Source organism: Macaca fascicularis, chromosome 9, assembly GCF_037993035.2.
Source record: "Macaca fascicularis isolate 582-1 chromosome 9, T2T-MFA8v1.1".
Lineage (NCBI taxonomy): Eukaryota > Metazoa > Chordata > Mammalia > Primates > Cercopithecidae > Macaca > Macaca fascicularis.
The window spans coordinates 136,093,162-136,108,634 of NC_088383.1; the positions used below are offsets into that span (position 1 = coordinate 136,093,162).

At 42.6% G+C, this 15,473-nt stretch overlaps 2 protein-coding genes across 7 annotated transcripts in view; one reads left to right on the forward strand and one right to left on the reverse strand.

Moving 5' to 3' along the window:
* The window catches only part of DOCK1 (dedicator of cytokinesis 1), a 555,400-nt gene that overhangs the window by 223,292 nt on the left and 316,635 nt on the right, over nt 1-15,473 (forward strand). For 2 of the 4 annotated variants that reach the window (XM_074003072.1, XM_074003073.1), the window contains exons 26-28: nt 2,500-2,627; nt 4,717-4,812; nt 7,673-9,377. In XM_074003072.1, coding sequence (XP_073859173.1) covers nt 2,500-2,627; nt 4,717-4,812; nt 7,673-7,690 — 242 coding nt within the window. In that variant the 3' untranslated portion in view covers nt 7,691-9,377. Of the gene's footprint in view, nt 1-2,499; nt 2,628-4,716; nt 4,813-7,672; nt 9,378-15,473 lie in introns of those variants that run through there. The other 2 variants (XM_005566736.4, XM_005566737.4) reach the window with 1 other exon arrangement.
* Nucleotides 12,617-15,473, reverse strand: part of INSYN2A (inhibitory synaptic factor 2A) — a 61,156-nt gene continuing 58,299 nt past the window's right edge. For all 3 annotated transcript variants that reach the window (XM_005566733.5, XM_005566730.5, XM_045362264.3), the window contains one exon: nt 12,617-14,984. In XM_005566733.5, the coding sequence (XP_005566790.3) occupies nt 14,801-14,984 (184 nt within the window). In that variant the 3' untranslated portion in view covers nt 12,617-14,800. The remainder of the gene's footprint in view (nt 14,985-15,473) is intronic.

Below are 15,473 nucleotides of genomic sequence, written 5' to 3' on the forward strand. Positions count from 1 at the left end.
ATGACAGTGACATTTCTAAAAGTTTTGTTGTTTCTCCTCAAGAGAGGCTGGATAGCAAACAGGTGAAGGTAGCGCAGTCCTCCAGGTGGGGTGGATGGTGAACGTTCCCACCAGGTAACCAATGATGGTTGATAGCATCTCCCAGCCAAAGATGAGCAGGCAGACACCTCTTCTTTCTCCCCAGAGTAATTCTAACAAATGAGACCAGCACACTCAGTTAGCTCTGAGAACAGCACAGACCACAACTGCCTACCCAGCATGACGGATAAATGGTGCAGTGAGGGATGAATTTAGGCCGGGACATCTGGGTACCAGAGTCTATAGGGCCAGCTCTGCTGTCTCTGAGCCCAGTGCTATGTTCCCCTGATTTTCTGGAATCACTTAGGGACACACCCTCCTTCCAACCTGTACTGGCTGGTCCATTAAACCTTTTCCCTCTCTTTGGTCTATGCTAGGCTTGCTTCGGAAGTCGGCTTCTAAGCTTATGTAGTCATTTTTTTCCTTAGTCACATTGTCAGGGGCTATCATTACCTGCAGGGGTCTTAGTGGTTCTAACTACTCCCTCTGAGGTTTCTTGGAAATTCAGCTTGTTTTCCAGAATGGTGGCAGTGCTAGGGATGACCAAGTGACAGGGTTGGCCCAGGGCTCTCCCCATGTTGAGGTTGGCACAGTGCGTGATGTGTTTCCAGCCAAAGGGCAAGAGGACTCATTTGGGAGATATTACGGTGGGCACCACGAGGAAGAGTGCTGGCAGGGCTGGGCTCAGATAAGGGTGGGCTGAGGAAGCATTTCAGCCAGCTGGGCTAGAGCATTTGGAGTTAAACCCTACGTTGGATGCTGCGTTGTGGTTAAGGTCAGCAGCTCAAGGGTCTGGATGTAGTTTGTAGATTCTATAGGAAAGGCATTGAGATTTGGGGATATTTGTGGAAATAGTGGGTCCTATGTGTTAGTGTTTCCAGGCTGGATTCACTCCCTTGAGGTCATTTTCTTACTCATTTCTCTTGGACTGCCTTTGTTCTCAGGTGGCTCTAACACTCGGGCAGTCTCCTACAGGGCCAGCCCATCCCATCTTGGCACTGTGCTCTCCCTCACTGACCTCTTGAGGGATTCCAGACACCACAGCCTTCGAGGCTGACATGGCCTCTTTCCAGAAGATGTGCAGCACTTAGCACATCCTGCATTACTTCTGCCTAAGTATTGACTACTGGCATTGTGAAATCAGCAGGGACATTCACATTTTCCTATGTTAAGTGGACAAAACTTTTTGGAAAAATGGCGTTGCTATCAGTCCTTTCCTGGGAAATCAATAAAAATTGGAACTGGGGAAGGCTTTGGCAGGGGCCGCCCACATGTGATCCACTGGAGACAGGGGAGTAGAGGGGTTTGTGCTTCTTCTCAATCTTTGTTTCTCTCTGCGTGCACCCCAGTCCTTCACTGTAGTGTAGTTTGTGGGAAAGTTGCTCCGCGTACTCAGAAGAACCATTCCAATGTTGCATGCTTATAGTTTTCTTACATAAAAGAAACATTAATGCAAAGCATGTTTTAATGTATCATTAATGTTGTAAGTCTTAAAATATAAAATCCTGAAAACCGGCTAAGTCTATTTAAGGTTTTAGAGCACTGCTGTCTCCTCATGTGCTCTGCATTTAAAGGAAACAAGAATGGCTGGACTAGCGTCGTAACACAGAACTGGTGTTGTAAACAGATAGTCCATGCTGGAGAGCGGATGATGCTCCAGTTAAGTTGGATTTCCCAACTGGAAGAGACAATTAGGAATTGCATTTCACCTTTAATCGTATTTGTGTCTGTTTCCCTATTGCTCTTTTATTTTCTGAACATCCTTCCTATGCTCCTATCGAAAGAACAAATGGAAATTGAAACCTGCTTTGCCTCTGATCCTTACACCATGGCATCCCTTAATTTTATAGCCACGGTTCCCGTAGCGGGGCCTCTGCCCTGGTTTCCATTTCCTGTTCCTCCTCAGTGAGGACTCTGTGTGCCTTAAATTGCCACATTCCAAGATTGGCATCTTCTACCCAGGAGAAGGAAACCATACTTTTTGACTCACCTTGGAATGGATGAAAAAAGCTGCCAATTCAAATAATTTGTGTTGTAGGAAGTATTTCTTTTAATGTTGTAAATTAGTGAATTTATAGTTAGAGAAAATTCATTAAAAAACCCATGTGTGTTTGTGTCTGCATTTATGTGCACACAATGGGATGTAAGTGTGTGTGTTTATATGTATCTTGTGTGTTTGCAAATTTTCTATTTACCTGGGATCACACACAGATGCATGGAAGTGTGTTTATGTGTGAATTATTTACAGTAACAGCAGACGTGACGTTCTCACAGTCAAGTAATTGACCCCCCCTCCAGATGTCAGTTTCACGTGTTGCACAATGTAAATGCAAACTGCTTGAAAGGGCAGACAAGCTTATAGCAAACATAGTTGTGTTTTGGTGGGTTTCACACTGACTGGCAACCCTGTGTCCTATGTAGACTGCAGAGAGATCCTGCTTCCCATGATGACCGATCAGCTCAAGTACCATCTGGAGAGACAGGAGGACCTGGAGGCCTGCTGTCAGCTGCTCAGCCACATCCTGGAGGTGCTGTACAGGAAGGACGTGGTGAGTGCTGGCTCTGTGCATGATGTCCTGTCATTTGTCTGAACCTGCCATTTGCCTTGCAGTACAACTTTATTCATGTAAAAATGAATGGCCTTGATTTTAAGGTCTAGCCTCTCTTTTTGTCTCGGTAGAGTTGCACCCTTAAATTATTTTTATTTATGTATATATGATGATTATTACATTATAACATTTATCCTTCTGCATTGAAAATCATTTTTTATTTCCTGTGTCTTCTCAGCGAAATGCCTCTCAGGACCTAAATTTTCATCTTTAACGTCAGACAAAAAGGCTTTGGTGCTTAAACTTGGCTAATTACCTGCATTCTTTCTTCTTATTTTTATTAAAGTAATACATGCACAAAGTCAAAAAAAAAAAAAAAAAAAAAAAAAAAACAAGGCCAGGTATGCTGAGAGTGGTAAGGAGAAGAGCAGCTCTTTTCCTCCCCCGAGGCTCTCTCCCCATAGGTCAGTGCTTTGCTTTTGTAGCTCTACCCTATTCGTTTTTTTTTTTTCCTTCTTTTGAGACAGAGTCTCACACTGTCGCCCAGGCTGGAGTGCAGTGGTGCAATCTCAGCTCACTGCAACTTCCGCCTCCCGGGTTCAAGTGATTCTCCTGCCTCAGCCTCCCAAGTAGCTGGGATTACAGGCGCCTGCCACCAGGCCCGGCTAATTTTTTTGTATTTTTAGTAGAGATGGGGTTTCACTGTGTTGGCCAGGATGGTCTCAAACTCCTGACCTTGTGATCCACCCGCCTCGGCCTCCCATAGTGCTGGGATTACAGGTGTGAGCCACCGCACCCGGCCAACCCTATTCCTTTTGCATTTCTAAATTGTATGCTTCTTTCAGGGACTTTTTTAAAAATCGGAAGTTGGTGCTGGCCCAGGGCAATAACTCATGCCTGTAACACCAGCCCTTTGCGGGGCCAAGTTTGGAGGATCGCTTGAGCCCAGGAGTTTAAGACCAGCCTGGGCAACATAGTGAGATTCCATCTCTAGAAAATGAAAGAAAAAATAAAAAGCAAGTTTGTGCCAGCACATATGGAAAAGTCTGACCCTGTGCCTTTCACTCCCAACATATGAGCACCCATGTGATGCTATTGATTTTCCAGGTGTGCCTGGAAAGGTGAAAGCAGGGCTTTGTCCGTCCTTGCCCTTAGCCCTGGACAGAGTAGCCAGGATTTTTAAGTAGATGAGGCTTGTCCCTGGCCCTTTCTTGCATGACCTTGGAAATCCCTCCTAGTCACCATGCCCACATACCTGGTCACCCTCTCCCCTGTAGCACTGGTTCATTCTCTCAGAGCCTGGTTGGTGATCTAGAAGAAAAAGATAGGATTAAATCTGTTCTTAGTGATGCTAGAAACCTTAGCTCTTACAGGAGCGTTGCCTTTGGAGAGGATTTTTGAAAGCCTTCACCCAAAGGCCAGCCTCCAGTGATCCCATTTCTGGCTCTTTCCTGTTCTTATTGGAGAAAAGCTTGGTGTAAGAGCTTGTTTGGCCAAAGCTCGCAGAGAAGGTGGTGACGCTGGGAAGGGCCTAGAGCATGCGTTTAATCAGATTCAGAGTTCACAAAGAAGAATCAACAGTCGCATCCCACACTAATAAAAGAGTCAATTTTTACTGATAGAAAATGCCACAGCAGTGTGAAGCTTAGATAGTTTGCTAAATGCTGTTTAAACATTCTAGCCTATGTGACTATTTAAGTTATTTGCATTTGACATGCAGAACCATCTAGGACTGTTACCTGCCTGCCTTCCATTTACAGATGGCCAAATATCTTTAGAAACTAATTGGTGGGCTAATCAGGGATCATAAACATTATATTGTTTAAACAGATTTTCTTTTATTTTTAAGATTTGCTTAAATTACTATGATAATATATATAACAAATTATCATTAATGGACTATAATTAATAAAACCCCCTGAGTTTTCTTTGTGGGAGCTTTTGCCTTTGACAAGGGCCATTTTTCATCTCATTAAGGGTTATAATTGATTTACTCTTTACAGGGTAAGTGGATTCAATGGCAGCCACTGGGGCTTGCGTGTTAGTGTTTCTGTTTGGCGTTCATGTTCATTGGTGTGTCCTTCCCCAGGGGCCGACTCAGAGACACGTCCAGATTATCATGGAGAAACTTCTCCGGACTGTGAACCGAACCGTCATTTCCATGGGACGAGATTCCGAACTCATTGTAAGTGCTTGGTGACATACGCTTAGATATTTAACTGGGACTGACAGCAGCCTTCTCCAACTGCTGTTTGAACATAAGCCTATTATATTACATTGTAGTGAGCCGTCGAGATACAGCCTGGTATATAAAATGTCCTCATTTTCCAAATGAATGTCAAAGTTGAAGGGGAAGCAAACCAATTTTAAAGACAGAAACATTTGGCTCTTGTCTTCTAGCAAAAGATATGTATTTTCTGCTCAGTCCTCATTCTTCTGGCAGTTTTTCCGTAGTGTTTACATTTAAGGTGCCATTAATAAAGTTTTATGAAGGACCCTAAAAAGTAATTGAGGTACTTCACCTTAGTTATTTTATTGTCTACTCATGTATTGTAGGTGTTTCTCTTAAACAGTAATTAGGCAGGAGCCTATTCATTTTTTTTCCAGAATATTTTACTAATTAGACAGTCCATCAAGTTTCTGATCACGGTACCTTTTCCCAGGGTTCACTGCTGTCCTCCCCACCCCCTTACCTTAAGTTTGTTTCCTTCAGCAAAAAATGCATGAGTAGGTCTTGTTTAATTTTTTTTTTTTTTTGAGGTTCAAGAGGTTATAATTTCTTCTCTCTTTTTTTTTTTTAACTCTAAGTTCTGGGATACATGTGCAGAACATACAGGTTTGTTACATAGGTATGTATATGCCATAGTGGTTTGCTGCACCTCTCAGCCCATCATCTAAGTTTTAAGGCCCGCATGCATTAGGTATTTGTCCTAATGCTCTCCCTCCATTTGCCCCCAACCCCCAACAGGCCTCTGTGTGTGTTGTTCGCCTCCCTGTGTGCATGTATTCTCACTGTTCAGCTCCCACTTATGAGTGAGAACATGTGGTGTTTGGTTTTCTGGTCCTGTGTTAGTTTGCTGAGAATGATGGCTTCCAGCTTCATCCATGTCCCTGCAAAGGACATGAACTCATTCTTTCTTTTTTATGACTGCATAGTATTCCATGGTGTATATGTGCCACATTTTCTTTATTCAGACACATGTACACGTGTGTTTATTGCAGGACTATTTACAATAGCAAAGACTTGGAACCAACCCGAATGCCCATCAAAGATAGACTGGATAATGTTTAAAATATTTAGTACACATTATCATTTAACTCGTCTTGGTAGATCCTTTTCCAGAAAATAACTTGAAATGAAAGGAGAAAACGTCCTTTTGGAGTTTTCACTTGACATCAGAGGAGGTACCCTGGTCTTTCCTAGATGTGTCCTGCCCATCTGGGGTGTGAACAGGGAGGTGACGTGTGTCTTCTTGGACAGCATAGTCCGAACGGAGCACTGGGGTCCTTTGCATTTCTATGTCTGGTGTCACCACAGAGGACTCTGTTTTGTGTGAGTCACAGACAGGTCCCTCAGATGGACAAATGCTGCCTTCGTGTGTTTCCATCCAGTAAAACAGTTCGTGTCTTAGGGCTTCAGCACGTGTGAGGTTCAGATTTTCCTTTTTAAAGTGTGCTCTTTTAGGTTTGGGTTACAACATGTATGACTCAGGAAATAAAATGTTTCCATGTAAATTGGCTTTATTTACAGTAGACTTTTTCATTATTACATAAACGTAAATTTGCCTGCCTTTTCTTATTCTCCATCATAATCATTCATAGTCTTGAAACACATTTGGAACACATTAATATGGAATGGGCACTGAGCCCATGGAGAAGGATTTGCGGTGACTCCAGGAGCCACCTGTTGACCCCTGAGGTCCGGTGTTGATCCCTGATGTCCGGCGTTGACCCCTGAGGTCCAGCGTTCCTGTCTTCTCGGGGTTGTGTTGCAGGCGCAGTCTGCACAGTCTCAGGAATGGAACTGGAAAGGGCGTTGTGTAGAGCAAACAGTGTGTGGCTTGAACTTGAACCAAGTGTGGTTCTGCCAAGACCCTCTTGGGATTGGCGGACTTAGAAAGGCTGGGGATGACATGATGGCATGCCGGGATGGTGGCAGGTGAGGGAGAGGGTGGAAGTGGAGGCCGGTGGTCTCATGAGACTGTTTTGTCTCTGTTTTGGGGAGCATGATTCTGCCTGTGCTTAGGGAAACATGGTACTGTCTCTGGTTAGTGAGTCATGGTCCTCTCTCCGATTAGGAGGTCCTGTCTCTGGTCAGAGGGGCACAGTCCAGTCTCTGGTTAGGGGTGTGGTCCTGTGTCTAGTTGGGGCACAATCCTGCCTCCAGTTAGGGTCTTTCTTTTCCCCCTCCCAAAATAAGAGTGTCACTCTGTCACGCAGGTTGGAGTACAGTGGTGCAATCTTGACGCACTGCAACCTCTGTCTCCTGGGTTCAAGTGATTCTTGTGCCTCAGACTCCCTAGTAGCTGGGATTACAGGTGCATGCCACCACACTCAGATAATTTTTGTATTTTTTAGTAGAGATGGGGTTTCACCATGTTAGCAAGGCTGGTCTTGAACTCCTGGCCTCAAGAGCTCCACTTGCCTCAGCCTCCCAAAGTGCTGGGATTGCAGGCATGAGCCACCATGCCCAGCCTTATTTAGGGTCTTTATGGTGGGTGTGTGTTCACTTGGCTTGTAGCCCATTGACCAACAGTTAAACTGGAGGGAAGAGGGCAGAGAAAAAAGCTCATAAAGTTTCATGGGAAGCTGGGAATGTGGAGAGATTGTAAGATGTGCTCGCAGCTTCATCAAAGGGTAGAACAGACCCTGCAGGGAATGGTGTCTCCTCACAGACCATGTGGTCCAGGATGTCTTTGAGAAATTTCTCTTATCTCAGGCATGATGATAAGTGTGGTGGTAATAATGGCACTTCTTCACTGAGCATGCATTTACGTGCTAGGCACTATGTAATGAACAGGAAGATTCTCATTTAATTCTCACAGTGCCCTGCAGACAGATGAGAAACAGTTCAAGATCCCACAGCTAGCATGGCAGCACTTGTTTTGAGCCTGGATTTGGTTCCCGTGTATGCTGTCAGTCCCTTCTATAAGACACAGGCACAAGATGCTGATGGCCATGGTCCACTTCATAAGTCATCGAAAGGACTGAGCTGCTCCTAGATCCCTGTCCTGCTTAGGGAGACAGCTGTTCAGTGAAATAAGCACCTTTCTATTGTCTACCATGTTGTATCCATGGTCCAACTCTAGGATCTCCTTGCTGGAAGGGCCAGACCACAAGCTAGGTGCCCATTTCCTGAAGGGCTTGGGATGCTCCAGCTTGGAAGAACCCATGTATTCTAAGGAACTCTGAGGAGTTCCTCAGGAAGAAGCCTTGCATGTTCTAAGAAGGGGGTGTGACAGCGAGGACCCATGCTTGGTCTTATCCGGAGCCACATTGATATCAAGCATTTGGCATAGGGGTCTAAGCAGTGTCCAGGAATGGAAGAATTAGAGCAAACTGCCCACCTCCAGAACCATCCTCCACAGCCCTGACCTTCCCAAACAGAAGCCTCAAAGTGGGAAGATGAGAGAGGTCTTAAACGGACTCCTCCCAATTCTACCATCTCTAAGATCTGTAAAGAAGTAAAAAAAAATCCTTGGAAGTTCTTTTGTAAAACGCAGCTGTCTTGGAAGGACTCTCAAAAAGATTCTGAATAAGCTATAATCATTTAATGAGTGATGACAACATCAAGATGTTTTCAAGAAGGGCCTTCGCCACTGAAAATTCGAGTTGTTTAGTGGGACCTTGTAATCTCCAGCCAGCCACGAGCCCCCCTCTCTGGAGTCAACAGAGCAGTGTGAGTGAAATGCTACCCTGTTTAGGATGCCTGCCCTTGCTCTTCCAATTTGCATCAAATGTAGATTTGTGCATTAACTTTTTAAAGTCATTGTTGTTGCTCTGTGAATTTAGATTAGAGGATGATCAAGGCAAAAAGTATCCCTGACAAAGTAGACAAAAACCTTAATCAGTGGACCTTCTAGAGTGGAAAAAGAGCAGAAAATAGTTCATAGATCTGTTTTGGGTAGGCTGTACCATTCCATTATATACCTTAGAGATTCCAGTCTTTATGTGTTACTCAGTTTTGCATAAATATAGTAGAAATTATGTAACTATGAATCAGCTTAAAAATTCTAAGTAATCACTGAAAATGAGTTTTTTAAAATTAAAGTGATTAAAAAGAACTCTGAAATTGATATACTTTACTTAATGATTTATTGCATGATGTTGTCAACAACAGTACTAGAAATGTGGCCTCTTTCCATCGGAATAAGTTATTAATTGGGAATGTGATTATGCCCTGACAGCTTCCCCCTATTTATGTAAGGAATAGAAAACTGGGGAACTTCACACTTAATTAGATAAGTTGGGATATGCAATATAAGGCTTTTATCTATATCTGTGGGATTTTACAAAAACTCGACTTTGCAGTCAGTTGTATATTGTTTGCTTTAGTTGATTATATTTGAAATGGGTGATTGGAATGCATCTCGTGCCTAGGATAATAATGTGCTATGATCCTAAGTATTACATCCTTAAGGAAAATCCGAAACAACTCCATTTGGCAGTTATGGAACTGTAGACCATGTGAATACTTAGCATATGCCCAGAGACAGAAGTGTTGCAATAGCCTTGCCACAGAACGAAAAGGTCATTTTATCTTTACTCTGATGTAGTCTGATGCGGTAGAAACATGGAGTGAAATACTTACTTTTATATTAAGTTAGACTTCAGGATTTATTTTAGCATTCCTTTTTGAGAAGCTTTCTAAGCCCTCAGCATTAAGCCGCATTTTTCCTTATCACGCACGGGTCTGAGCAGGTGACCACGGCTGGGATAGGTGCTCTTGTGTTTTGTGCAGGTGGGCTGGCCAGCCACTGGGTGTGTGCTTTTCCTAGAATAAGAAGCACTCCAGGCTGAGATGAGAGCTGGTGAAATGAGTTACATTTCCGTCTCCTGTGATATGAGCTGCTGTTGCTTCTTTCAAATGATCAGATTTACATTCTGTTAATAGGTCCTTTAAAAATGTAATGGAGTGAGACGGACTTCTAAAGATTTTTCTGTGGCCTGGATACACACAAGGGGATTAGAAATTACTAATTCACTAAAATGAAAATGTGGGCTTCTTTTAAGGAAAAATTCCCTTTGAACATTGACAGAAGTGGGCTTAGGGAAGGGGAAGATGTTGCCTGGATTTTCCACTTAACTCTTGTGACCACTGGAGCATCCTGACTCCCTAGACACAAGTGATGGAAGTTATTTTGTTTCCACTCTAAACATTCTCTCAGGGGGACATTGACGGGATGGTGGAGGGTGTGTTTCATTGTGACAACAGCATCTTGGGTAGGGAATTTGCTGTTGGTGAAAACCCGGTGCTTTCTCTAAGCCTGGGTGATTGATAAAGGTCTGACATGCTCCTTCATTTGGAAAATGGTATAATAGAATTGGCTTCCCAGTGAATAGTGCCTTTTTCCCAAGACTCATAACCAAATATTTTCACAAAGATGTTATATCTCCATGCATGAGCATTCATTTTGAGATGTCCATTGTAATACAGTTTAAGTATGAATGTGTTTTAAAAATGATTTTAAAATCATTTGCAAAAAAAAAATGTGTTTCAAATAGACAGTGTCTGGCTTTTGTATATAATCATCATAAAAAATGTCTATAATTGTGCTGTTTGCTAATAAACCTGCCTGCTTTCAGAAAATCATCCTAAAATGTATGTGTGCAACAATGGTTTTATAAGTTCATTTTTCTTTGGGGCAGCTACAGCAATTTTAGGTTTCTTTTTATATTCCTGTGACCCTGGTATTTTTTCAAGATTGGTTACCAGCTATGGGTTTACTGCAGAAGAAGTAAAAACCACATGATTGAATGGGCAAAATATGCTCTGCAGTCCTTACATATTCATACCAAACTACAAAGGTATTTGCAAAACCAGACTGCCTTAAGTTAATTTTTGCACAACTTAAAATGACCTTGTCATTAACCAGAATGTATAGGATCCACTGTAGCATGATGACTTTATGCCAGTTCATGAAACGGATGTTCTTTCTGATCTTTGCACCACAGAGTTGTTTACTTTCAGTAAATAAAGTGGCTGCACATGCAGCGCATGCAAATATGCTAGTGGTAGAGTTTCTATAGATCAAAGACGACGTGCTGGTGTGGGAAGCAGCTGCTCTGATCTTTAGGTGACACTGCTCCAGCAAAACTGCCCTGATTCGTAATTACATCAGCTTTCACTTGCTAATAAAAATGCTCCCAAGGAATGGGTCCATCAGTGACAGGTTTTCTAAACAGGCCATGGTGTTACTAACATCATGACATAGAGAAGTTCATGCCTCTTTCTTGCTTCCTTTTCTTGCTGTCTTCTAGGAAAGGCCATTGTTTGATGGTCTGTCTTCACAGTTTTAATTAACGGTTGTGTATCTTGGTTCTGATATGCCCGTGTGGTCTCCCAGGAAAACAGTGTTGCAAGTCATCCTCCTTGTGACTGTAGGTTGGAATTGGTCTGCCTGAGGCTGGGCCATGACTGTGACACCATTTACACCCAATAGTCCAGCCACATCTCAGTTCTCTGTGGCTGTAGATAAGTAACTGCCCCTCAGGGTACATGGGAAACGCTGCCAACTACCTAAGTTGTTTCCAAGGTAGCAAGGTTTTCCCATGCTTTGAGCCTCTCCCCATTTATCTTCTGCTGGCAGGTCAGAGATCGAAGGAGCAGATGCAGGACTACAGGATTTCTGCTTCTTGGAAGTAAGTTGCACACTTGTAGAGTGACTGGTGGGCACCTGGGTGGTGGGCACCCTTCATTGTATCTGGGTGTCTGTAGAACAGGACCTTTGAGGCAGCACCAATAGTTGGCTCAGAAATGATTATAGAATGGGACAGACCCCTCCCTCTGCCTGCTCTGGGCTGTGCATTGGGCCTTCCTTCCCTTTCTGCATGTGTCAGAAAAGGAGCCCCCTTCTTCTCCCTGAAGAACATGTGATGGTAGCAGGAGCCTCGAGTCTCAGTCTCCAGTGCCCTCTCCCTTGCACATGGACTCCGTGGTTGCAGATACTGGGAAAAAGGGTCGTGGCCTCTCCTCTCCTAGGCCGTCCAGGTGAGGCAAGCGCCAGCCCACATGTGCAGATGGGTTAGTATTAGGCTAGTGTCAGCAGGAGAGGCAGGCGCTCAGCCTATCTCCCACTAGGGAGGGGAAGAAGAAAGGAAGAAGGCGCTGGTCCCTTGAGGCTGGGGATGTGCACGATGGAAGATCTAGAGAGGCGCTACCTTCCCTGGGCCATGGAGGCAAGATTTACATGCCACAGCTTACTCTGACAACACTCAATGTATTTAGCCGTCTCTTCTGAGGGTATTTAAAAATTAAACCTCAGACACCTCCTGCTGTGAGCCTGTGTGCATTCTAAAATGCCACCATGTCTTCTGGTGGCCTAACTCCATGCCAGGGTGCATGGGGGGGCATGTGTCAGTCCCTCCCCTCCCCAGGCCAGGCCAGCTCTGGCTGGTGGGTCAGGCCCAGCCTTTACGATGCTCTTGTCTTCTGCAGACCGATGAAATGCCTATCGGCCCAAACATTCTTCCTTTATTATTCTTTTCTTAGATTACTTTTATGTTCCCCAATTTTTGAGGCCATGAAATAAGTTTAATAGCCACATAAAACATCTTTGATTTTTTTATTTAAAAATTAATAAAGAACTTAATGACAAGTATAATAATTTAATCTCTATATGCAATGCCATGTGTACATCTACATAAGGGAACCCTGTGCGTTTTACCTTGCTTTTGTATCAGAGTTTTTACTTGAATCTTTCCAAGAGAAGAATCACCATCTGTTAGTGACGAGTTGCAATTAAACTATGAAATGATTTTGACAATAGTTTTTTCCGTTTTAAACATACTTTAATTTTTAGGGAGGAATTAGTTTGTCTTCAGAAGTTCCTTTTTGACTCTGAACATTTTAATTTTTTTTTTCTTTTTGGTCTAGACTGGTGTGAAACAGTGACATTATTTTGTGTACTAGGATGTCCTCTTGTTTAGACAGATTTGTATTACTGATTAGAAAACTGCTAATACCCTTATTTCAATTTACTGAGATAGTTGGGATTCTTAAAACAAAAGGACAGAGAACTTGTTGGAAACATTTTTATAACTTTAGTTAAAAACAGTATAAAAAACATGAAACCCATTTTTAAATGTTTACATGAAACAATTACACTTCCTTCATGTTATAGGATCAACTTCCTCATTGTTCTTGCACAAAAATATTTCTGATTTCCTTTTACTGATATTCAGGGATTCGAACCTCATATAGTGTTTCCGCAAAAGATGTGTGTGTGCACGTGTGTGTTTTAAATTAAAGCATACAACTGCAGTATTGTTTGAGTGGCCCCCAAAGAATGTTTACACGATATACTCTTCATTTTTTTTCAAGGTCCGATCTGATTACTGATCACTAGGTCCTTGTAGAATCAAAACACTTAGAACTAAAACAGATTTGCTATTGAGTCAGGAGGAAAATACATGGCAAGAAGTAGCTCCATTCTGATAAAAGCAGGTGCGATCCTTTTACCAAGGTCAGCCACTGTGTGTTTGGCATCTAATCAATGAGGTGTGCATGTCAGCACTCTGCTAGATGTGAAACTGCTGGACTGAAACTTCAAGACTAGGTTTTCCTGTATGCTCACAAACTATTCAAAATTTAAGTTGTACAAAAAAAAGGCAAAGTAAGATCCCTACTTCCTATTGTGAAAATCAAAAAAATTGATAGACAAAGGCATTAATAGACTAGGGGATTTGATTTCTATAAAAAGATACTTGCAAGGTGCAAAGAAATGAGTGAAAAAATAAAGGAACTAAGATTTACATTGCAATGTGTAATCAAGAGAGAACTCTAAGTGTTACTGTTGATTTAAAAAATATCTAAAAACATTTGATTCACAGCTTTCCCCTAAGTATGTTGTTTAGTACAACTTACTAATAGGTTAAATGTAGGCGATGTTGTCCCTCGGTAGCAGCTAAACTAAACACACTATTTCTCTTTGAGATGGTCAGGTCTTCCACTGTTAATACAAAGCATGATGAATTGTATATCATGTCTGGCTGCACTTACCATGGCTAACAGTTTCTCAGAGGATTGATCCACAAAAACACTGTCTGCCATGGCACAGAATGCCTGTGATTCATTGGTAGTTGGATTATCCATCGTGTATCTCTATGTGTGTTCTCAGATTCTTGCCAGAATGTATCAGTTGGCCTTTGGGTACCAAAAGATTAAAAATGAGATCTAAGAAAGCTTAGTGTCTGATAGCTCTGACCCTGTCTACTTGTAGCGATTAAAGGCATATCCTGACTTTGGGGGGACTCCTGGCTGCTGGCCATTTGGAAAATGAGCAGTAAACATGTCGTAAGTCTGGAGATGAAGAGGATGCTAACTTTGAGGTGTCCATGTGACACTGAGATGTGGTCACTTGGCTTAGCGCTATAGCACATGAAGGCAAATATACATATAGTCACATTTTAGAGATTATTCATGGTCTCCGACCACTTGAAAAAATTGTGCTTTCTCCGGAATTTGATGTGCTGAAAATTGCACTCGCCCCCTGCTTATTTGCAAAATGAAACATAAAAATGAAGTCCTTCGCAAACATAAGGCTTGCTTTTTCTTCTCATTATTAAAAAGAAAATCAAGGCTTGAAAATAATTATGAGTTATAGCTGTGTACAGGGTGACAGCCTGCCATCTTGCAGGTTGATAATGTATTACTTGCAGATCGGGGGTGGGGGGAAAATTTTTACTTATCATCTTTGACTATGTAAGTTTCATTTCAGATTTCACATCTCACATCAGTGAACTGCAAAGAACAGCTGGCAAGGAGTGACACGGAATACCTTGATTCTGTTAATTATCTGTTGGTACAAAGGCCTTTTTGGTACGCAGGGCGAGAAGTGGGAGGTGCCTGAATGGGCACCACAGTTCCCTCGATCCTATTCATTTTGGAAAAGTGTTGACTTAAACTCCAGTGGGTTCTAAAGACGGCCTCGAGACTCCAGACACCGTGAGTGTTAAAGGAACCAGAGTTTCCATCTTCCGTGCTTTTTAGATTCAGTTTTGGATTTTTGCTTGGGAGTTGAGGAGTAAGTCTCCTGAGAGTAAGGCGAAGGTATGACCTGAGTTTCCTCAATAGGGTGGAGTTTTCTCAGAACTGGCTGGAGTTTGTCTTCTTGCTGCTTAAAATCCAGCTCCACACTAGAAAAGAGAGAGAGTGAAGAATTTAGCATTTGATCTTTTCCATATGAAGATCCCTCTTAGTGACAGCAAAATTTGGGCATGGCCAGTGTTTGTTTATAATGTAATTTTATGGTTTAATAATAGCAAGTCGATACACTATGTTTCAGCTGTGTGCTGCCGTGAAGTATTTCAAGTAGGCTCACTTCCTTTGGAAAATAACTTACTTGCTTCTCTCGGTGAATCTTTAACATTGTGTTACCGTGCACAGTTGGTGTATGTATTTGTGGAAATGAAAAATGTGAAATATGAATAACCCCATTGTTTGTCCACAGTCTGTTCACCTAGGCTTCATGGAGTAAAACAGAAAACCAAAAGTATGAGTGGGCGGGGGTCACCTTCGTATATCTATACCAAGTGCACGCAAGGTCTGTTCCTGTGCAGTGTGTCACAAGATCAGAGAAATAGATTTCTCTGATCCTCCCACCTAAAACAATTCTGAAAGGAAAT